General features: G+C 38.0%; 1 protein-coding gene across 2 annotated transcripts in view; it reads right to left on the reverse strand.

Moving 5' to 3' along the window:
• The window catches only part of TOP2B (DNA topoisomerase II beta), an 82,645-nt gene that overhangs the window by 8,873 nt on the left and 49,732 nt on the right, over positions 1 to 24,040 (reverse strand). For both annotated transcript variants that reach the window (XM_009687934.2, XM_009687935.2), the window contains exons 12-29: positions 17,332 to 17,489; positions 16,480 to 16,605; positions 15,803 to 15,913; positions 15,613 to 15,718; positions 15,308 to 15,417; positions 12,823 to 12,915; positions 12,617 to 12,731; positions 10,399 to 10,520; positions 9,563 to 9,711; positions 8,519 to 8,750; positions 6,966 to 7,100; positions 6,321 to 6,521; positions 4,689 to 4,884; positions 4,446 to 4,537; positions 3,119 to 3,274; positions 2,892 to 2,975; positions 1,680 to 1,877; positions 1,191 to 1,335 (exon numbers count right to left, since the gene is read on the reverse strand). In XM_009687934.2, the coding sequence (XP_009686229.1) occupies positions 1,191 to 1,335; positions 1,680 to 1,877; positions 2,892 to 2,975; positions 3,119 to 3,274; positions 4,446 to 4,537; positions 4,689 to 4,884; positions 6,321 to 6,521; positions 6,966 to 7,100; positions 8,519 to 8,750; positions 9,563 to 9,711; positions 10,399 to 10,520; positions 12,617 to 12,731; positions 12,823 to 12,915; positions 15,308 to 15,417; positions 15,613 to 15,718; positions 15,803 to 15,913; positions 16,480 to 16,605; positions 17,332 to 17,489 (2,529 nt within the window). The remainder of the gene's footprint in view (positions 1 to 1,190; positions 1,336 to 1,679; positions 1,878 to 2,891; positions 2,976 to 3,118; positions 3,275 to 4,445; positions 4,538 to 4,688; positions 4,885 to 6,320; positions 6,522 to 6,965; positions 7,101 to 8,518; positions 8,751 to 9,562; positions 9,712 to 10,398; positions 10,521 to 12,616; positions 12,732 to 12,822; positions 12,916 to 15,307; positions 15,418 to 15,612; positions 15,719 to 15,802; positions 15,914 to 16,479; positions 16,606 to 17,331; positions 17,490 to 24,040) is intronic.

A 24,040-nucleotide genomic window follows, 5' to 3' on the forward strand; every position in this document is an offset into this window, starting at 1 on the left:
GTTTTTTATTGGATGATGTAAGCTAAATTTTCGTCTTATTTCTGGAGGGAAATGTAGCAATCTGATTAAATGATTAAATGACACATAGAACCTAACTTGCTGCTGCTAAATGAATTTATTTTACGTTTGAAAAACATATGTTTGAAAAACAAAAAAATTTCAAATTTCAAGTTTCAGCTGCTGTGCAGTCAAATTTCCAGTTTTTTAATGGTTGCTCGGATTTTCCAGGGAAAGAACAGCAGCTTTCCATTATTCAGGGAGCAGGATGCATTGGAAAAATTCAATTAACTGAGAATACTCTATAGGGTGTGTATGTAGGAAGGCGGGGGGGGCACAATGCAGTCAGTCAATTGCATGGCCACCTCAGTCAAGCTGGGCTGGCTGACTCTGGCTGAGCATTGGCTAGGCTAGACTTGAGCTGCACGTAGACAACTCAGTCATAACTTTACTCAGTTAATCTACTCTCTGGATGAACTCTGAACATTAAAAATTCAGAAGAAGCTTTTGTATAACCACAGATCACTTTTCATTTCCTACTGGCTTTTTTTAACTTCGTACTTAAACCTTCACTTTTTTCCTTAGCTTTCTTTTTTGTTGCTGACTCCCCAAAATTATTACATATTTCTCAAATAGAAATAATTACTTCCTATTAATAGAGGAAATAGGAAAGTTAATCTAGATATATTACTGGCTAGTCTGCCAAGTCATAACATCCAAATCAGCTGCATTGCCCTTCAAAGTCAGAGGATATATAGATTAGGAATTTCATTTTTTACATAATTCGTCTAATTATGTAAAAAATAATCTAGTTTTTTATTCACATATTTAAAGACTTAGATCCCCCTGCCCCCGCAAATCATATGTAGAAAAAAGGGGATCCCCTACTCGCCAGAAGAGCAGTTTACCTAACAGGAATTTCAGTAAGCTAATCAAACCAGAGAACAGCAACACAAGTGACAACAAGATCAACTTCAGCATTTACTACATCTGCTGTTAATCCCTAGCTATTCAGTAATACTAAACTACTGCAGAGTATTTCCATATATTTCCACACATCCCTGTAGGAAAAAAATCAAATGTAGTAGTAATTATTGTGGTATATTTCCCTTCTTACTATATGTTAAAAAAGACATTTAATACACAATTAGTACACATTTAAGCTTAACTATGCTTATAGTCAAGGATCTTACCAGGTTCCTTCTTCTCTCTCTTAGGTTTAGGAGTTTTAGTTGCTGAGCCTGAAGTATTCAGTGACTCCTCCCCAGCACCCTCAGCCGGCACTCCACCAAATTCTTCATCGAATTCCATTTTTATTGCTAGAGAATCAGTATCACCCTAAAATATAGAGAAGGTGGGCAAAATAAAAGAAATTGTACCTTTATATTTCATGGTAGAACTGGAATACAGTTTTGCAAAAGATAATAAATGAAACTAGACTAGTATATTGACATTTGTTGACTAGTCAAAAAAAAAGTCAACAAAAGCACCTTGACAATAAGCAGTCGCTAGAGGCTTGGAAATATAAAACAAAACAAGTATTAATATCTTCATACATTAGGTCAGCAAAACAGTATAAATACAGTTTTAATGGGTCTAGTGGTTTGAATCGATGCTAGCAGAGTAGAAAAATAACAGCAGTTAAAAATGAATAATCTAACTATAGCAATAGTTTGATTTACCTTCTTCTTCTTTAGCAATTTCCTACTGGCATCAGCTTTCATGGCAGATGTAATCTGTGGAACTATTCTTCTTCCAAATGGAGAAGGCATTGTTTCTTCTAACTGAAGTTTCTTCATCTTGGGTTTACCAACTTTACCTTTTATTGGTTTGCCAACCATGCCAGCCAAAACATCTTCTCTTTCCTGTGCTTCTACTTTCTAATAGGCAACATGGGAAGAAAAACTGTAAGTTTTCATTCTTTTTTAAATAAGGACAAAGTGGATTATGGTGATTATTTAAGATTCATCTCTCTTTAACGTGGAATACAAGACGTCCCCTAATTCTCATTTGAATTATAACACACTTTCTAGTAATGGGAAACCAGTGACTTACTCTTGGTAAGTTGTTCATTATCCTGAACAGTCAAAAACCACACTTATACTCTAGCCTAAGTAAATATGAACTTTTGGACACTGCTCGATTGAAAAGCTCTCTTTCATCAAGTTTCTATTCTTCACGTATGTATCCCGATACTGATGTCACTATTATTTTAGTGGTCTCTTCATTAACTTAGGCAGCCAGTTTCTAGAGTCATTTTTATAAGACATATTTTCCAAGTCCTTTAATCGGCTTTTTTCACAGTATCAACATACACCTGAAATACAGACACCAGAAGCGATCACATTATTCTAATTGTAGCTGTATCACTGACACATACAGACCTCTGTGACTGCACCAGCCCTTTTGACAGCGCTGGAAGCTCATGGTCAGCTAGTTATCCACCAAAATGCTTTACCTTTTTCCAGAGTTACTAATTTGGCAAGGTAAGGGCCACTCATCCAGTATACTTATAGTATATATGCCTTGTTCCTAAGTGTACAACTTTGCATTTGCCCATACTTATTGACTCACGACCAATCAGATCATGCTGAACTGCTGTAACTATTAGATTCACCAGTTAGTAGTACTCCAAGTCTTTGTATTATCTGAAAACAAACTTACTCCTGGTGATTCTTTTTATCATCACTGACTTGGAAGGAACATTATTGTATGGATACAAGAAACAATCCCTGAGAAACCCACCTAGGAACACAACTACCCAAAGATGCTTTTCCATTTATCAGTATATTTTTAGGTCTATATGTTTTTAATCTAAAATGTGGCATTTAAAATTTTTTATTATTTTTCATTGATTTTAATACATTTATTTTTTAAAGATATGTAAAACATACTTCAAGCTCTTCAACGAAGGCTGCTAAATCTTCTTTCCAGAGATCTGAAGAAGATTTCCTTTTGAGGTCATTTAGTTCTCTCTCCTAAAACGTGAAAATAGTGTATAGAATTTAAGTTGCTAAGCTACAATTAAAGTTACAGTAAATACTAGATAACTGAACACTAAAATTTGGCAAATACCAGTTACTGCTAAATCATTTCAGAAAGCCTTCCAATGTTTACTAACCTTTGAATCTCTATGCTTAATTAGCTCTTCTACTTTCTCTTTTGTAAGTGACCACAGAGACATGTTTAGGATATAGTTAAAATCAGGACCAGAAGTTGAGCCTGAAGCGGAAGAAGCATCATCATTTGGGTTCTGTGGGTCCTCCTCTTCTGCTGCCTATAGTGAAATAAAATGTAGTATTACAAGTACTAATAATCTTAGTTTTGGGCATGAACTGGAATCCTGCATCAACCCACCGTGCTGGAGTAGCAAGGTGTGTCCTTATGTATTCAGTGACGTGAGCCATTCTCTGGACTTTTCCAAAAGATCATCTGTGACCTTCAATAGCTGGACTATTTAATCACTTGATTTAGGAAAATAAAGCTGAACATGATAGTAGTCGCATGCCTCGTGTGCCGCTGGCTACAGAAATCGGTGTTCTCCTAGCTATTTCACCGCACAGGCTCAAGACCTTTGCCCTTTTGATATTCACGTATCTCTGTCCTTTTTGAAGGGAGCACAGTGTTTTGGATAAAGATAAAAAATTGGTACCAAAACCGTGAATGTATGAATTGGTGTATGGAAGTGGATCAAAGTTTCTCTTAATGAACATTTTATTATAAAATACTATACACTTTATGGAGTTAAAATAGAGTGGTAATAAACATGCAAAACAAAATACAATGAAAAAATGAAAACAAATAACCAAAAGCAGTGGCATTGGCACAGAAAAGGCGTGGCTGATAAAAACCTGAAGTTGCTTTTTAAAGTAGTTTCATCTTCTTATAACTAAATGTGAAATTAAACTAATCACAAACCTCTTTTGGAAAAATAAAAAAATTCTTAGGTTAAAAAAAAGGAGAGAGAAATACAGGTCAAGGACAAATTTAATAAAGTAACTTCAAAAGTCACACCTTGATAGTAGTCATGTTTCATTCCAGAAGACTGATGAATGTGTTTGTTTCATATAATAATAATAATTTATAATTATATAATAAATAAACAAAAAGGAAAAAAAACAGTTGTTTGTGTGGGGTAACGGATACAGCACTCTATGTATCAGGCAGCCAAGTTACTAGTTTTTGTTTTGGGAACATTAAGAAATTCCATCTTCTGTGTTTTGATTTTCAATCCTGCATTATCTATTTTTGTTCTTAGAATTGCCTGTATGTGATAACAATACTATGTGACAAAATATGGAAACTAATAAGGAGTAACAAATGATCTTTTTAAAGTGTTATTTGTGTTAGAAATTAAATTAGGCTACAAGAAAACAAACATCTGTATAAACGATTATCATAAATAACATTACGAACCTCAAATATAACCAGAGATTTCAGATCATTACCTTTTCCTGTGCTTCCTTCCAGGCTTTTACTGGGTCAGATTCATAACCTCTCTGGACCAACATCTGAATCAAATCTCTCTTGGATCTATTCTCTATAAGATACACACACACCATCAATAACAAGAAAGTAATGTCATGAAAACACGTCTTACATGCAAGTACATTCTACTATATTTAAACCACTTCCAGATTATCCCACGTTATTATCAATTCTAACTTACGTTTCAGAGATTATTTTCTCACCTATGGTAATTTTCCCTTGTATTTTCTCCAGAATGAAGCGAGCTTGATTGTTAAGCTTGGTAGATTCTGCACCCAGCATTCCCACAAGCCATTCCTTGCGCAAACTATAATAATGTAATCGCAAATCAAAGAATTCCTTCAGAATGTCTTGCACAGTTTCATACTTCTTTAAACATCCCATATGATCGAAGAGCACCTATAAAATACATAACATACTGCTTGAGAGAGGTCGCATAACTTAAAATTTTGTTAATCTTTGTATATGACCTTGTGTCTATTGCACATACACATGCACCTTATAGGAAGGGTGGTATTTTGAAGATTGTAATTTCACCCTGATGTGAGTTCAAACCTTACTCCACCGCACATAGCTGGATAGATTTTATTCGCAAGTAGATCTAACGTGAGATTTATAGTAATATTTTCAAGTAAGAAAACTGCTACATAGAAAAATATGCCTGAATTCAGTCGAATGACTAATTTTATTTAAATTTTAAAGAAAAATTTCAATAGAATCTAAAGATTCACAGCTAATTTCAAGCAAGAACTGAAGAGATCTTTCAGTTCAGCTCTGAAAACTGCCACTTCAAACATCCTCAAAAGCTTTCAACTTTAAACACACACAAAAAACAAGTAATTAGTGTTACATTACAGGTGGAATCAATCCTGCCTGACTTCAGACATCTCCAGTTTTGACATTTACAGGTGAACTAGTCACCCTAGGCGCCCTCTATAGCGAGTTGAAAGAAATAAACACCCTTAGACAGCCATTCATCTTCTCTAAAGCATGTTTGGGAATTGGGTGAATAATGACCAAGCTCATACAGAAATCTAACTTTCAAAGATGCTTACACTAGGGCAGATGAATTCCTACACATATACTGAAAGCAGCCCTTATTATTTATTTCAGTAGGCAGAAAGTGCAGTATTAAGCTGTAAAACATTATGTAATTTACTAAACATGAATTTGAAGACAGATTATCACTTACCGTAGTTCATAGGTATGTTTAAATCTGTGAGGAGTATTGTAACCTTGATTTGCTCTATTCTCTTTTCAGAAACAATACACAAAATGGGTTGATCAAGCCCTGGGTTAAGTTGGATTTTGAAAATGTCACTTGTCTCAAGGTTGAAACGCAGGTTTAATTATAATATGGCAGAAAAGAAGTTATTTGTATGATCTATTTTACATTTAAGCATTTTTGGCTAGCCACACAATTACGAAATTTTCAGTTACAGGAAACTTACGACCCAGAACCTGTATAGTTTGGTTTAAAAGATTCATCAGGACTCAAATAGATTTACTGATTCATAGTGATTTACTATCTGTCATCACTACGATTTTCTAGCATTTAAAGAATTTTGAATACACAACGCCCCAGATAGTTCCTGTGAAGTTTCAAAATTCAAATTGCATAGCTAAACACGATTTAAAAATTAAGACTTGCATTATCTTATCTCCAGGAAGAAGGAATTCAAACAATCAGTAATTATTTTTTTCAGCAACAGAACATGAAGAAAGATGTGCTCAGTCATGCGTAGGATTGATCTAGTGCCAAAACTATCACAAAAACATTTGAGTGTACAACAAGAAACTGTAATGATTCTGATAGTCAAACATAAAAAAGTTACCATAGAATTACAAGTAAGACTTGTTTGAAGCTTAAAAACTTTGTGCAATCCAGCAGCTTCTGCCTGTGCAAGTTTTTCTTCTGTCATCTTTACAACAAATTTCACAGTTGTATCAGTGTGGTATTCCTTATAGTCAGAAATTAATGCTGGAGTTTTTTCAGTCCCATTCAACATAGGTTCTAGAACTTGTTCTTTGTACACCTATTAAAAAAGTAACAAAAAAACAAACACTTTTTAAAATATAAAATTCTTTAACGCAATTGAGTAATGTAAGATTTCAAAGCTTTGTGCAACATATCTGATACCAGTTATAATTTACAAAATCAAAATGCAGGCCAGGAGTGACAAAAATCGTAAGAGGCATCTTAAAGGGACAGAAAAGTCTGCTCAAAAGAAAAAGGGGATTAAATATAAACTCAGGGGGTGAAACAGGTATTCTTTGTAGAATGGACAGTAGATGGCACAAGTTGAAAACCTTTTCTTCTACAAAGGCACAGAAAAGAACGAAACCATGTTTTCCTTCCATGTTTCTATAAACACCAAAAGTGGTGTAAAAAGTTCACATGAATGTAGCTTCAAACAATTTAGTTAGGGGCTCTTTGGTTGTTTTACTTGTTTATGGGAATATATTTCATTGTTGCTTACCTGGGTCCATGTCCTTACAGGAAGCTCTGTAATTTCTACTGTGTTCCTGTCCACCACAAATATTTCACCACTGACTACATACTGATTTTGACCAAGTTCCTGAATAGTTCCTTTGAAGTTCTTGTAGTTTGGAAGCTGAAATTGCAAAAAATGGCAGTGGTAATAATCTCTAAAATACAATTTTGGAAAAATATTTGTTTCTCATATGGCATACAGCTATCATTTACATTGTGCTCAACAGTCAATGCACCTCTCATGCCTGCGAAAATCTTAAGTCATAGCAAAAATATTACACAAAAACCAGAATGCACACATGCAAGTGACAGAAGCAAGTATCTTGAACAGATTATGGAGGAGATGCATTCATTATTCAGACAATGCAGCTGCGCTGTGAGCTTCTGTTTGTTTGTTTGTTCGAAGAAAACTGCAGGCACAGATAAGGCAGAAGGCAGATTAAAATACTAGTCTCACAGTAACTTTAAATCAGCAGTAAAAGAAGCGGTACTGCCTCCTCAGCCATTTTTTCATTCTTGTGCTGATTGGCAAAGATAGTGGAACCCATCCAGTTTAAAAACTAACTAATGGAGTGGGGGATTTTTTTCTAACTGAACTGATTCCCTTATCCAGCTTATCATGTAGCCACAAACACATACCAGCATACAGGAAGAAGCTGGGTGGAGGCAGAACTGCCTCTTTCAACCACAGCGTAAGCTTCAATTGACTGTGAGACTACACAGAATGCCTAGGAGTCCGAAAGGAAGGTCAACAGACTGCATTAATAAAAAAATTCTAGTTAGTGTCCCAAGAATTAGCAAGAGGACATTGACTCTGCCATGAAAATTGAGACTGCGCTCTCACAGGCAAAACCGGCTATCTGAGTGGAGAAGAAAAGATGCTTCTGCTTCTCTGACATGGTAAATGCAACAAAGTAGCAAAATCCACCAGTTGTAAAATTTCAACTGTTTATTGCAGAAAGATTCTGGATTCGTCTAGGTATTTTTATTGTTTAAAGTTCTTTCAAGTACGCAACACTTGCAAGAACTTCTTGTAAAATTCTAAATAAAGGAGTAGAAACTAGATGCAGGTGAGCAACTGTTAATTTTCTTAAATAACATCAACAACATCTCCTATGTTTACAGATACGTAAAAGGGAGTACTGTTCACACAAGACAGAGGAAGTGTCAAGTTTAGCCAAAGACAAACAGTAGTCCCCCAAAAAAGAAGAGTTGCATAGCTTTTCGTTCTACTGTCATATGTCATAGCAACTCCATATGACTTGTAATGGTGAAGGCTTACAGTCAGCAGACTGAACAAAAAGTCCTCCAAAATAATTAGAAGGTTATAAGTTGTGATGTTTTAGCTTCAAGATGAACTACAGTACTAACTTCTCTAGCCTCACTTCAAGTAAGGCTCCTACATAAAATTACCGGGACAATCCCACTCAGACATTCCAACAATCAGATATTTTAACAGTGATAGGAATAAAATTTAAAGTACAAAATCAGGCCTGTTTAGCAAACACATAAAACAGCAGTATACACTAGTACATTTACCATCGGGTGGGGATCTAAGCCATCCAGCATTCGTCTGACGTTGTTCACGATCTCTCTGGTATCATAGTTTGGAAGTTTGCAAGCCCATCCAGTACCAATTCCCTCAGCTCCATTTACTAAAACCATAGGAATGATGGGAATATACCATTCAGGCTCTACACGTTGGTTGTCATCATAAAGGAACTTAAGCAAGTTGTCATCCACTGATGGAAAAAGCAGCCTTGCTAAAGGGCTTTGAAAAAGAAAAAGAAGAAAACTATTTAAATTGGGGTGCAGTAAGTAAAGTGCATAGTGCTTTAAAGGTCAGTGGGTCCGGATATAATCTATTTGTATTTTTTTTTCCTTTCTTCCTGTTACTTTGTTATTCAGAAGCTGAAAATATGGCGTACATACCTCCAGAGAAAGGGAAATTCTTAGTGAAATAATGTATTCGTAACAAATCTATGATGTCTGTTTCCTTTGTAACCATGCATGTATATGATAGTCCAATAATTGACGACATTTAATATCTACACAAATACCATTCTGTGAAGCATTCCTGAATTCCCAGAGTTCCAAGTGACAGCAGGACAACCCGTAACAAAGCAACACAACAAGCAAATAGTTGCAATGCTTCATTGCTTAATTGTAGGCCCAGCAGTCTCTAAAAATACTACAGAGGTTTTACTGGTGACTCCATTTGTTCATTGAGGACATCGTCCCGAGTGAACATAATTTCCAGCACCTCATGTGAAAAGGAGAAAGTACAAACCTAGTTTGGTACAGGAAAAACATGCACGAGAAAGAGAATAAAAACTAATGCTGAAGCCTGCAATTAGAGGAAAAGAAGAAACTACAAGGAATTTTAGGCTAAATATTACACTGAAATTAGGAAATAAGAAAAGTAACACTGATTACAACTTATAAATATGCACTGGACAACATAACCGACTTTAGAGAAAGGAACACATTCTTACTCTCTGCAACCCGTGGTGTTGTGATAAGATTAGTTTGGTAATTTGATGATTTTTAAAAGCATGTTTTTGGCTTTAGAACTGTGTTTACCTTAACATGGTGAAGATATAACGAGGGCTGGCAGCATCCTTGCCACCATGAAGCCTGGTACCAAACTGACCAATAGGTTGCAGCAGATTAACATTGTTACTTCCAACAAAGTTCTGAGCCAAGTTGACAATAGTCATCATTAATGCTTGCTGTAAAAAAATATATATTAGTTAATACTAAATGAAAGAACAGATATTCGTTCCTATTCCGCCAATAAAATATATTCTTAATGCCTAGGAACCGTGCAACTAACCAATTTCAAAAAAGTAGTCTCCCTGGGAAAGGAATGGTGTAAACCTATTACAAAACCTGCCGGTAAAACACAATGCTTCCTCTTCCATGGCCATGCTGCTTCCCCGACTTCAGTGTCCTCATGAATCTCTAGGCTTACGAAAACCCACGATTTTTTCAAATTCTTTTAAAGCACTTCTCTGGAGGAATGCAAAGAGCATATACTGATTGCACTTATGTTCTCCTGCACAAACCACTACTCATTCCTTCTTGAAGAGAGAGGGGAAGAGAAATTGGTAATATGGGAACTCTTACTAATATTCCAGATAAGCAAGGATCCTACAATTTCTAGGTAATTAGTCATCTATCATGTCTCCACAGGCCACAAACTATTTGGCACACTACTGGGCCCAAAGACTAGGAAAAAATGGAAATATGCTGCCCTATTAAACTACATACTGCTTGGTTCATTTTTGTTAAAAGACCCTAAATTTCTGATTAGCAGGACTCACAGGCAACAGGTTTGCAACTTTAACAAAGTCAGCATCTCCCTAATATTTCACATAGGTAAAAATCCTCACAACCTTCCCATTTCTCATACTCACCTCCCCATGGTGGTAAGCTGACATTTCAGCAACAGAACCAGCCAGCTGAGCAACCTTTACTTCACGTTTATCATTTCTCTTAAAGCAAGTGAACAAAACCTTGCGCTGTCCAGGTTTTAAACCTATTAATAAGAATATCACAGTTTCAACAAACACACAGGCACACTTTTAAAAATGATAAACTGTTTTGCCTTATTCTTGTTTCTAATCTCTTGAAAGAAGCTTAAGCGTTATATAGAAACAAACTCATGCTGTAATATTAACAAAATAAAAAATTAATATCTCAGTTCTTTTGAAAGAGTATAAAAATCAACATTTTACCAACGCACTGAAAAAAGTTTTCAGAAAACTGGAAACGTAACTCTTTTAGCTAATCATTATTATGCATCATATAATACATTATTTACATAAATAGCAACTTTATCCTAAACGTATACCTTCTGCAAGGCAACAGTTATTTGGTTTCCAGTCCACTCAGCAAAATCTTTTTGCTAAGCTTATCAATAAAAAAGCAGCGGTTACAACTGTAATTGTAGCTTACGCGTATTTTAAAACACTCTGAAATACAACTTTTCCTGTGAAATTCTCAAGAACTCAATAAAATTCAACAAAAATGTTATGCTACTTGTCTCCCTTTTAGATCTTTTAAGATTTTAATAATGAACTCAGCCTCTTTGATCTTCTGATTTATTTTTATTGCTTATGCGTATTTTAAGCACATCATCGGTGTGGAAGGGATTGTGTCATTTTTCAGCATGTTATCTAGCAATGCTAGATAACATACTGATTTATCTACTCACTGTGGCAATTCACAGGTACTTCTGAAAATTCACTGAAACACTGCTGCATATTATCATTACTAACCCAGGTCAAATAAAAAGCAAAGACTAAAAAAAGACACTAAATCCAACTTTTGCTTCATTTAAGTATGGAACATCCAATTTTATTTACAACAAGCCTTTGTTCTATTTTCCTGGCAAAGATCTATCTAAAGTAACAGACTTAGAGGATTTCCTTTACACAGAAGAATCACGAACGTATAAGAGAGTGGTAACTGGAAACCGAAGATAGGCCAAAATGTTCTTCCGTTTCATTTTTCTGAGATATGCCACCAGACCAGCCTGTTATATTCCACCTTGTGATACAGAAGCACAGAAGCCATTCCTAGAGTACTACCCTTTGAGCAGTTCACAGATCTATGCCCAACAGAAATACAGTCAAAGCTGGCAGTGACACTGATGGTAGTTAAGCCCATTACAACGTTCTCTTTTCATTTTCTTACATTTCTGCACACACAAACTTGGGAGGACCTCAGCTGAAATGAAGAGTTATCTATTTCAAGCTGATTCTTTGTTTATTTTATATTTCAGCACAATCATTCTGCCATTTCCAGGAAAGCGGTTAAGGAGAAAGACGTTTTAAAGAATGGCGATCTCAAGACATGCAGCTCCCGCAGTGAGACTTCCTCAAGTGCAGTAAGCTCTGGTGGGCTAGCAGAGGGACTACTAGTTAATTCAATTATTCAGCTATGGGAAAAAGTGGGTCTGGGGAAGCTGGAACTGAAGACTAACATTTTTTGGTTACCCCCAAGATGCATCTGCATACCTACCTAATCTAGCCTCATTCTGCAGCAGAGCAGGGGATTCATCCCTCTAGGAAGCTATTATCCCTACCCACCAGTGAACCATTTCCCTTTCTCATCTAAAATATAAGATGGTCTCAGCTGCAAGACTTTTTTGGTATGGGCCTGTGCACAGTGCCAAGAAGGCTGGCCACCTCTGCTATAAAAAATACACTGTGGAGTGGAGAGAAATGCTTTTTTTTTTTTTTTGCTTATCACACCTCAAGGCCTTTTCCCCCTATCTGAGTAAGCATATCAATACTGAAAACAATATAAGTAGAGATTTCTTCTCATGCTGTCTGCAGACAGTTTCACAAATGAAGCGCTTTGTGTAGTCGGCTTTCTCGCTTTGACTAGAAGCAAAGCACTTGTATGGTCCAGGGAAGAGGTATGGTCAAGTAAAAAGGCTGCAAAGCAACAGCTTAAGTTTCTCCACAGAAGGAACATGTCAATTCCTAAGCATATGAATGATAACAAGAAAAAATATACAGGAACTTATATTCTCTATCTGAATACATTGATTTCTGATATAAATCACAGCTTTAAAAAACAATAAAAAGGAATGTTCTTACAAATCATAATGAATTATGAGCTTACCATCAACAAGGGAGGGAATAGACCTCTCGTTGTCTGAATTTGAGAAAAGGATCAACTCCTTGTTAATGAAGTCATTGTAAGTCAAATGCTTTGTTGCTGTACCATATAAAAATTGCTGAAAAAAATACACGTTTTATTCATTCAACATAAAAATCACATTATTTTTAAAATTCATCCACCAGACATTATTATTATTTACAACTCACCTCAGGAAGGCCGTGAAGCCGACGCTGTCGCCTGTCCTCCATGAAGTTTGTTAGCCATTCTTTCCGATCATCAATTTTCTTCTTACTGAAGGCCTGAAAAGATTCCAGGTACACTAAATTATTAGCAGATACATGTTTGTTTAAATAGATGGTACTTCAATAACAATTTTAAATCTACTGCACTATCTGATCAAATATTCAGTAATATTTATTTGGACAAGATAACCCATTTAACTAATATTTATGACTGAACAGCAATACAAACACATGGCCTCTTGGACAATGATGCACAGGTTTTCCAGTCTGACATATTTCTCACTGATCAACATTTAATTTTATATTACTTCCTAAAATCTGTACGCAATTAGGCAAAAACTGGATGTGTGCTATAGGCAAAATTCCAACTAGCTTGGGAAAATTGTGTTAGTTGTTGAAGTACTACCTTTTCCTCAGGTAATAACATATAGAGACTCCATCATCATGCCCTGCAGTTTAATCACTCTCCTGCATGAGAAGACAGCCTCCAGCACTACCTTTTCTAAAGGATTCTGACTGGACCACTGCAGAAGAGCTCAAAGGGGAGCTTCACTTCCTTGGAGATCAATATATTTCATGATAAATAGTAAACCTTAGTAAAACTTATTCTCTGAGAAAGGGAGTAAGCAATACCACTGTTTTACATCTAATTGACTTCCTTTGTGAAAAAATCTTGACAGTTTACAAAGTCCTACTCTCTGGAAGCTTAGGAACAGGCTTTTGCAAAAGATGTCTAGTTTCATATCTTTTTATTTCTTTTTTTCTAAGCTTTGAATAGAATAATAAGTTTTTTTTCTTTCTCCACTGCTACAACAGAGTTCTTGAAAATGCTGAAGAATTTGCTATGTGAAATAGCTATGATCTGCAAAAATAAAAATTAGCAGGAGGCCTAGTGGTGCCTACAACCTTATACCATCTCTAAGTAGCCCAGAGGTGAATTTAGGGCGGGATTATAGTTGTCAGGGGAGATGGGAGTGTAGCTGAAGCTTCTCTTCAGTCTATTTAACAGCTTCAGTCAATATTTCTACCTTACATAACAAAGACAATTAGTTTTATCTGCAATTTATGGGATATCGTTTTGAGACAGAAGTGATAACCAGCAGGCCATATGGCCTTATATATCATTTAGGCTGATAAAAACCAGCCTGTATACAAACTATTCACCGCTTACAGGCCAACTTTATACAGTCCTGGAATATTCTGCACACTTCTCATCTGAAGATGACCATGATCATGATCATGAAGAGCAAACTGAAGGTAAAGAACAGTAGAATGGAAAGCAGAAGAAGAATATCAGATCCTCTGGAACAGTGTCTCAATGCTAGGTATGGTTCTCCTGATGCGATCCGTGAAAAATGAAAGCAGGGTCATAAAAACAATGGCACTGAAAAAGAATTCTTAGTAGGAATAGAATTTGCCACTACAACTGAGTTTGGTATCAATACTTACACCAATCTGCTAGATTTTATTGCAGCTGAACCCTACTATTCTCCCTCAGATAAAAAGATCTTGTATTTAGAATCTTTACAGCACTTCCAAAATTGTTCTTGAAAGATAAGTGTGCTGTATATGGAAGTCCACTTGCAGAAACAGTGCTCAGAATTTTAATGAGGGAGTTCAGGCTCTCTTCAACAATTGCTTTAAAGGATATGCAAACATACAGATTCCCTTCCTATTAGATGGGTACACTTCTCTGGGATGGGAAACTATTCATAGATTATATTTAAGTGCATCTTGGGCACAAGTAAAACGAATGGTAACAAATCACTTCCAAGGCATCTGTTCTTTCCTTCAACAGAACAGATACCTACTATGTCTTTTCATTAGCGAAAATGCACCATTTTACAGGATCCACTGTAAGCTATAAGGAAAAAGTTGTTTTGCCGAATATGGGTACCTTATTTTTCTCTTTCCCACGCCTTTTCTCTCTAACATCATCTACAAAACAGTGAATTGAAGTAGGTAAAAGGTTAAATATTTCTTGCGAAAACAACTTCATTCCAGACATTTGCCCTTCCTCAAGTTCTCTGTGAACCACAGATAATTTTATGGACACAGCTATTTAAGAGTCCAACTTCAAATGTTTAAGACGCATGTGCATACACACGTGCCACCACGCTGACAGAGCTGGCTGGCTTGCTCAGAGCCAAAATTCAGATCCCTAAGTAGATGGGGACCTCTTTATTGCCTTACAGAAGTACTCTTTTCTCTGTTCTCTCTCTTCAAGCAAGTTCGAATGTAACGTTTCTTGATATCCACGCCACACAAAATTATCAAAGCTACTATGAAAGTTGCTTATTGTGGGTAAAGCTCCTACTCCAAAATTTGAAATGTTTTCCAAAAACCTTTTCTCTTCCAATAGTAGTTTTTTTCAGTTATTCAAAAACATGTTAGGACTTCCTAATGTGCCATTTTCATACCATAAAAGAAAATTTTTATAAGTTCTTACCAGTGTAATGGCAGCATCATCTTCTGGACCAGCATATCGAAATAAGATCCGATGTCTTTCCATGTCAGCAAAATATTCTTTTGCTTCTTTAGCAGTGCTGGTTCCCAAACCTGTACAATAAAAAGAAACAACGAGATAATATTTGTAACTTAAGTTTTGTCATTTGAAGTCTTGTATTTTACTGGGAATAATTTCAAAATCACTACAAAGGTACTATTATGAAAATATCTACAAATAAAACTGCAAGGCACCTATTTATTATACATTTTTAGATCCATGAGTTTAACATTTATTTTTAAACAAACCTTTGTAGTATTTTATCTTCCATGCTTTATGATTCTCCATATGTTTCTTCCACTCATCAAATTCAGGAATACTATAGAATGAAAGTTCTTGCTTGTTTTTGCTTGCCTTAAAAACAATAAAAAAAAGTCTAATCAACTTCTCTGCTGCACTATAAATATTAAAATAAAATCTTATTAACAAAACCCATACCTTTACAATAGGAGTGATGAATTCCTCAAGAAAACCATGTTTCAACAGTGATGGCCAATTGTGATGAATAAAATTAATCAATAAGCCTTTTATGTGAGATCCATCCTGATCCTAAATAATAACATGAAACTATCAGACACTCTCGTAAAATATCAGATCCCACAAAACCAGCAAAAAAATCCTCCCAACACTAAAAGGAGACTGGTAAGATGTATGAAAAAGTCAAATTGCCAGGATGAACAGAACTCACTGGCCTGGATACACCAAAGTAATGTCTGGCTGATAGAAAACATTGAAGGGAACAGGCAGTCTTAATTTGGATTCTGAACTGGACCTGCGAATTAAATAACCACCTGTGAATGGCTATCCCCAAGCTAATAAGCTCTGCCAAGTCAAGCACAGTTGCAGCTCACAAGTTGCTTTGCCTGTGGCATATTTTATCTGAAAGCTAGACAGTTCTCCCAGGCAACACAGAGCTGAATCCCCGCATAAGGAAGCCAAGCCTGGCCCACAGCTCTCAGTCTTAAGAGTCTTGATAGTTCAATCTCTCTGGGAGAAAATAACAAACAAAGCTTCAGAGATATCCAAAGCTTAGGATTCCTAGACTCAACTTCAGTTTTAACTTTCTAAAATCAGAATAATATATACACACTTCTGGCATCAAATTTCAGACTAACCTGATCTGTCATGATCATAATTTTTCCATATCTCAAGCTTTTTAGAGATTCTGGATCTTCATAGCTTTTCTTGTATTGCAATCCAACTATTTTGATAATGTTGTTGATTTCTGCGTTTTCCATAATCTGTGTAAAAAAAGTCATTTTTGCAGTCAGTGTACAAGCAGAAACTCAGATACGTCCCATTTTTTTTCAGGTGGGCTTCACAACTCCTTTTTCAATTCACCCCTGCCTGAATCTCATAACCTCTTCCTCTCCAAACCCCTTCCAGTCCTCACAATTATAAATACTATTGTACATACAAATTCTCAAGTCTACAGCTGCCTGTTTCCTCCACAGCCACAGTACTTAGGGTTCATATGGCAGGGGTAAAGATGCATGTAACAGAAGTCATCTCACAAGCTACCTTCTCTTTCCATTATTACTATGGGGATGTGCCATACTAACTCTTACCAAAAAGACGAAGCATGGAGGTCAGCAGAAGTAATACGGTGAATGACATTGCTGCTGCCTCACGTTGGGAGGCAATGAAATTACATGTCAGTTATGAGAATATCAATTTTTTTTTAAGTAGTCATGTAAAGTGTTGATGTAAAGTATAGAATATAAGGAATAGGATCTCCTTGCACTTGTGGAAAAAAGAACTTAATCATCCCAGTACTGTACTACTTCGCTTGATATTGCTAGTTCAGGATTTTATCACAGGCTTTAAAATACATAGTATTTTATGAAATCTCAGCCCCTAAACTATCCTGAAAAAATAAAAATGAAATTAGGAAGATGTAGCCTAGAAATCAAAAATAAACCGCACGCATCCATCTGTGAGGTAAAGGAACTGACAAGAATGCTTACCTGTTTGTGAGAAGCTTCCCGAACATTGAGAATTTTACCCCTGAGTGGGAATACCCCGTATCTGTCTCTACCAATAACACCTAAGCCAGAGACAGCTAAAGATTTCGCAGAGTCTCCCTCTGTTAATATTAGTGTGCAGTCCAAGGAATGTTTACCACCTGCAGTCCAGGAAGAAGTAGAGGCAAAGAGAAAAAACAGAAAAGCCTTTAAACTCAAATAACAGAAATATTTTTGAACCAGTCATGAACACTCTTCCTAAACTAAATGACACTTAATTTAAATAGGCTAAATTTCCATTTTTAGGGATGGCTCTCCATACCACTAAAACTCCACAACAGGTATGAGAATCCTTGCCCTTAGCAACACACTATGGATAGGACAAGGAACAAAAGGACAGATTGGGATGCAGTGGTGTGCAGCCTCCATGTGTCTGCACCAAAAAAAAGAGATGGAAGAATTGCTACTGTATCTTTACCACTTCTGCAGTCTATCTGCAAATTACTCACACACTTACATTATGCATATCTGATTTACATATAGGAGTGATTTCCCCTTCTGTATTTCCCATTTCCTCCCAGTAGAGCTAACTTTGGCCTCTTCAGGGACCTACTTAGGGGAATCTCATGGGATAGGGCCCTAGAAGGAAGAGGGGTCCAAGAAAGCTGATTAATATTCAAGCGTCACTTCCTCCAGGCTCAAGAGCAGTGCATCCCTCTGAGGAAGAAGTCCAGCAAAGTGGGCAGGAGACCTGCATGGATGAGCAAGGAACTCCTGGCAAAACTCCAGCAGAAGAAGGAAGTCTACAGAATGTGGGAAAGGGGACAGGCCACTTGGGAGGAATACAGGGACGTTGTCAGACTCTGCAGGGATGCAACAAGGAAGGCTAAGGCCCAGCTGGAATTACATCTGGCAAGGGACGTCAAGGACAACAAGGCGGCCTTCTTCAAACACATCAGTAGCAAAAGGAAGACTAGGGAAAAAGCCGTCCCGCTGCTGAATGGGGCGGGTGCCATGGTAACAAAGGATGTAGAGAAGGCAGAGTTACTGAATGCCTTCTTTGCTTCAGTCTTTACTGCTAAGGCCAGCCCTCAGGAATTCCAGACCCTGGGGACAACAGAGGAAGTCTGGAGAGAGGAAGACTCTCCCTTGGCTGAGGAGGATCAGGTTAGAGATCTTTTGTCCAAACTTGACATCCATAAATCCATGGGCTCCGATGGGATGCACCCACGAGTGCTGAGGGAGCTGGCAGACATCATTGCTAGGCCACTCTCCATCATCTCTGAAAGGTCTTGGAGATCAGGAGAGGTGTCTGAGGACTGGAAGAAAGCCAGTGTCACCCCAGTCTTCAAAAAGGGCAAGAAGGAGGAGCCAGGAAACTACAGGCCTGTCAGCCTCGCCTCCATCCCTGGAAAGGTGATGGAACAGCTCCTCCTGGAGGCCATCACTAAGCATGTGGAGGACAAGAAGGTGATCGGGAGTAGTCAGCATGGATTCACCAAAGGGAAACCATGCTTGACCAATCTGATAGCCTTCCGTGATGGAGTGACTGGCTGGGTAGATGAGGGCAGAGCAGGGGACGTTGTCTCCCTGGACTTCAGCAAGGCTTTTGACACTGTCTCCCATCACATCCTCCTAGGCAAGCTCAGGAGGCGTGGGTTGGATGAGTGGACGGTGAGGTGGCTTGAGAACTGGCTAGATGGCAGAGCTCAGAGGGTTGTGGTCAGTGGTGCAGAGTCAAGTTAGAGTCCTGTGGCTAGCAGTGTCCCCCAGAGGTCAGTCCTGGGTCCAGTCTTCAATGTATTCATCAATGACCTGGAGGAAAGGACAGAGTGCACCCTCAGCAAGTTTTCTGATGATACATAACTGGGAGGAGTGGCTGATACACTAGAGGGCTGTGCTGCCATTCAGAGGGACCTGGACAGGCTGGAGAAACAGGCAGAGAGGAACCTCATGAAGTTCAGCCAAGGCAAGTGCAGTGTCCTGCACCTAGGCAGGAATAACCCCAGGCACCAGTACAGACTCGGGGTTGACCTGCTGGAGAACAGCTCTGCCGAGAAGGACCTGGGAGTGCTGGTGGACAACAAGGTGACCACGAGCCAGCAATGTGGCCTTGTGGCCAAGGCCAGTGGTATCCTGGGCTGGATTAGGCAGAGTGCTGCCAGCAGGTAGAGGGAGGTGATCCTGCCCCTCTCCTCAGCCCTGGGGAGGCCTCACCTGGAATACTGTATCCAGTGCTGGGCTCCCCAGTACAACAGTGACATGGCACTACTGGAGAGAGTCCAGCAGAGGGCTACAAAGATGATGAGGGGATGGGAGCATCTCTCCTATGAAGAAAGGTTGAGAGAGCTGGGCCGGTTCAGCCTGGAGAAGAGAAGATTGAGAGGCGATCTCATCAATGTGTACAAGTATCTGAGGGGGGGGGGGAGGGGTGTCAAGAGGATGAGACCAGACTCTTCTCTGTGGTGCCCAGTGACAGGACAAGAGGCAACAGGCACAAACTGAACCACAGGAAGTTCCATCTGAACCTGAGGAAAAACTTCTTGACTGTGAGGTTGACTGAGTGCTGGAACAGGTTGCCCAGAGAGGTAGTGGAGTCTCCTTCGCTGGAGATATTCAAATGCTGCTTGGACATGATTCTGGTCAATGTGCTCTAGAGGACCCTGCTTGAGCAGGGGGGTTGGACTATATGATCTCTAGAGGTCCCTTTCAACCTTGGCCATTCTGTGATTTGCAGAAGTAACTTCATCAAATTATATGTGTTTGGCTTTTTTTTTTTTTTTTTTTTTTTTAAATCATGCACAGGCTAAAACAAGGCAATCACAAGAAAAATTTAAAAGAAAAGCTCAAAGGATCAGAACATTTGCACTTGTTATACGTTCTCAGAAATTCACTGAAGAGAAGAAACAAATCTTTATTAATAGTATAAATTTGATTCTATAACACACACTGTATTCCATTGTCAGCATCTGCCTAGTGTGCTCAAAAGTGGTATAATGTACGTTCTGTTCACTGCAACTGTAACAGTTCAATAGATGTTTTGACTGGTAAGTAGATTCAGGAAAGAAGTTCACTCCTTTCCATGGCTGCAAATGTGCATTAAGTATGTTAGCTATTTTGGCACAAAACTTAGAAGGACAAATCGTAGAAAACACTACAATAGAACTTCTTGCAAATTGGTTGAGTTTTATCTACTATTAATACGAATGTTCTGAATTCTAGGTAGCAACAGTTCCCCACTTTCTCTTATATAACTTAAATTTGACATCTTTGGTCGTCTGAATCAGACATATAGTTTAATTTAATCTCAACTCATTCACAGTGTCAAAAGGTGTAACTATCATGCTGTCAGCAAGCTGGAATCTAAATACCAAGAAAAATAGTATTCTGCAGTTTTAGAATATGCAACAGCCAATTTTTCCCTAAATGGGTTACAGAAAATACACTGGAATACCATCCAGGTGCACCTCCTTAAGCTGGAATGGAAGTGATCATTACTGATTAATTTCATGGAAATATTTTGTGCCTCTCTGGTATTTTCTGGACTCATCCAGTACCCTACAACACAACAAAACTCAAAGAGGAAAGAATGCGAACCAGTAGGTCCAAAAAATGTTTTTATTCTTCACCAGATTTAGTAATTCAGCTGCTCCCTTACAATCCTGTATTACTATTCCCAGTTCTTTATTTTTCCATCCGTTCCTATCTCTTTTCCTCCAGCAGGCCACAAAGCTTCATTAAGATCTCAAGAAAGAATGAACGATCAGATTTAGGATCCAGTACCTCAGTCCTTTCAGCGAGGGGAGGAAATCTGCAGCAAACACATCACTCTACAGCTACATCGTTCTCATATTCATAAGTGTTAACCATTACTGACCCCCAAATTCAGTAGTATCTAGTGCCCAAAAAACTGGTGGATGATGGGCCTCTGCTACAAATTCACTATTGAAGTGGAAAAGATATCTAAGAATCACTGGACAAATTATAGCAAGAAGGGTCTGTGACCAGACACTAACCTCTCCAGCGGCACTGCACCATTTGACACACACCACATTAACAACTACTGGTACCTGCTATTATTAGGTACTGTCATTTTCATTCCTTCATCTAATTTGGAATGTTTATGAAGGTAACATTCCTGGGATCCTTACAAATAGTTACTTGTCCTGAAACACTAATACATCAAGTAAGACTTTCATATATTGCTGCCAGATTTCAGATAACCTCTGCATGGCATGTACGAATGCCCAGAAGCAATCTCCCTGAAACTGCACATATCAGTTAATCTTTTTTTCCAGCTTATGAGGAAGTCTAAAAACATTATTTTGAAAAGACTGTAACTGTGTAACTCTTCGTGATGTGCTTAGTCATGTGTACATTCAACAGCAGATATTTATATAGCAAGGACTTGAGTTTTTTGGCCCCAGAAGCAGAAGTGATCATTACCTCTGACGTAAGGAAAGAGCATGTACAGCCCTGACTTCAGCTGAACCTCAGAATGCCCAATCAATCCTTCCTATTAGAATCCCAAGACAGAAAGAAAGATTGACAGACTTAAGATGTTTCGTCTGTGTAACAGAAATATGTTTGAATTTCCAGTTTACAGTGCTTTCTTTTCTCTTTAACTAATCATCCGTATAAATACACACTTTACCCCAGTACTGTCTTGTCCAGCCTCTGAACCTGGACATATTATTTGGTGAAATGTCTTGGAGATATTAGGAAAGTAACAGCTGGAGGACCACTCTGTAAAATGTTTAAGGCTCTACAATGGCAAAGTGGTTGACAAAGATGTGGATCAAATTTTTTTGCAGATCAGAAGTTTGGAAATATTTCTCAGAGAGGCCAAAGTTGCATGAGTACTCAAGGACAGCTTTCAGTTCACGTTCAGTGTTTTCACCATCACACGCTGACAATATGTCCTGACTCTGCCATACAAACTAATGGACTATTGTAACAGGTGATGATATTGAGCCCCTTGTCTTTATAAAGGGTCTTATCATCAGGGTAGCGCATGTTTGCTATCCACAACAGATAATGAAGCTTCAACCTGGACACATGGTTTTAAAAAAAAAAAAAAAAAAGCAGGTTCAAGACAGGTTCTGACTCAAAACTTAAGTGACTTCCAAGGTGTGGATGCACACCAAGGGCAGTCTTGCGAGCAGCCAGTCAGTGCTTGAATCTTTCAGTCCCTGCAGTCTAAGGTAGAGGCTACTATAAAGTCTGTCTTTACCAAAAGGTATAGAAGTGTATGCAAAGGACTGAGCTAAAAGTTAAAGCTAACTTCATGACTTACTGTGGAACCAGATCCTTACTCAAGAACTCTCCACTTTAAGCTCTTAAGCAACGGAGTACAGAAGGCTGAGCAAACAAAGAAGCATTCCTCTACAGGAAGGTGAAGGATAAAAACGACTTCTTGATGAACTTTCAGAGAACTAATAGAGGCCTGTCGTCAGAAAGATAATCCAGATTTATAGGAAGGGACACCTTTTTGATGAGGAGAGCGAGCTAAGGAAGCACGCAGTATTCACTACAATGGCTACACACGTATGCTTGGTGGGTTCCTTCCTACTGAGTAGGAGGTCCTTCCTCAGGGGTGAGAACAGAAGTCCTCTATCCTCAGGAAAAATACAAGGTTTTCATAGTCAGGGGGAATCACCAACTGAAGTTCTTCGAGACAAGCTCTCGAGAGCATAGCAAACCCTGCAACCTCAGCCACACTGAAAGAGCTGATTATCCATTTCACCTTCTGCATTAGTTTTCTCAATGAAGTAGTTTTTAACTGAGGTCAGGGACCCTGACAATATGATCAGCTTAGCTCTTGCGAAAAAGAACCAAAACTTGCTACTAATTTTCAAGACCAAAAAGACTTCAGTCTTTAAAAAGAAAGAACCATCCCCATTGAGAGAACCTGAATGAGAAGTGTTTTGAAGCCTGGTCTTTGGAGCTAAAAAGCCTCCAAAGAAAGTATATCTAAAGTCATGCATTATGGTATCTATGAGCACTAGACTTGATGTCCTTAAAAAGGCAGCATTTCCCAAGTATATGATCTTCTGGGTAAGAAAAAACAGCAACATCCATCTGACTAAGGAATTCAAATCTCACAAGCAGAATGCAAATCAGATGGGACAAAACTAACATCTTTTGCGGTAAAATATGAGATCTGAAGAAAAAGTAACAAAGTATCAGAGAAAATTCAATTAAAAAACCCTCTAATTCAAGCCCAGCAAATCAGAAAGAAAGGGAGAACAACTAAACAGAGAAGAACGCAGGTGGAAAACAGGCATAAGGAGCAAGTTCTGACTCAGCTAGTCATCTGAGAGAAACAGACTGTATCCTACCTAGTTAGGTCATGAGTATTTCATACTGATAAGTCATGTCTGACTTGAATCCCGTGAAGCCTGGAGCTCAAGTAAATGAACCAGCAAATGAACCAGCCCCAAACCCCCTTTTCCCTCCAGATTCTTCTTTGTAGTATAGGACTGCTTCTGATTTAGAACAATCTTACTCGAAGAATTCTAAAAATTGAAGACAGCCTCTGAATATAGGAAGACACTATAGGTGATTTTCTCCTTGATGTAAATATTTGTAGGGAATCACTCCTTCCTAAATCTCAGTCAATCAGAAACTACTTATTTCTGGAATGAAAACATTGGTTTCCCTCAAATAATTCAAGGGCATCTCCCATTCCAGTGCTACTGGCACAAAGACG

The sequence above is a fragment of the Struthio camelus genome, chromosome 2 (genome assembly GCF_040807025.1).
Source record: "Struthio camelus isolate bStrCam1 chromosome 2, bStrCam1.hap1, whole genome shotgun sequence".
Taxonomy (NCBI): domain Eukaryota; kingdom Metazoa; phylum Chordata; class Aves; order Struthioniformes; family Struthionidae; genus Struthio; species Struthio camelus.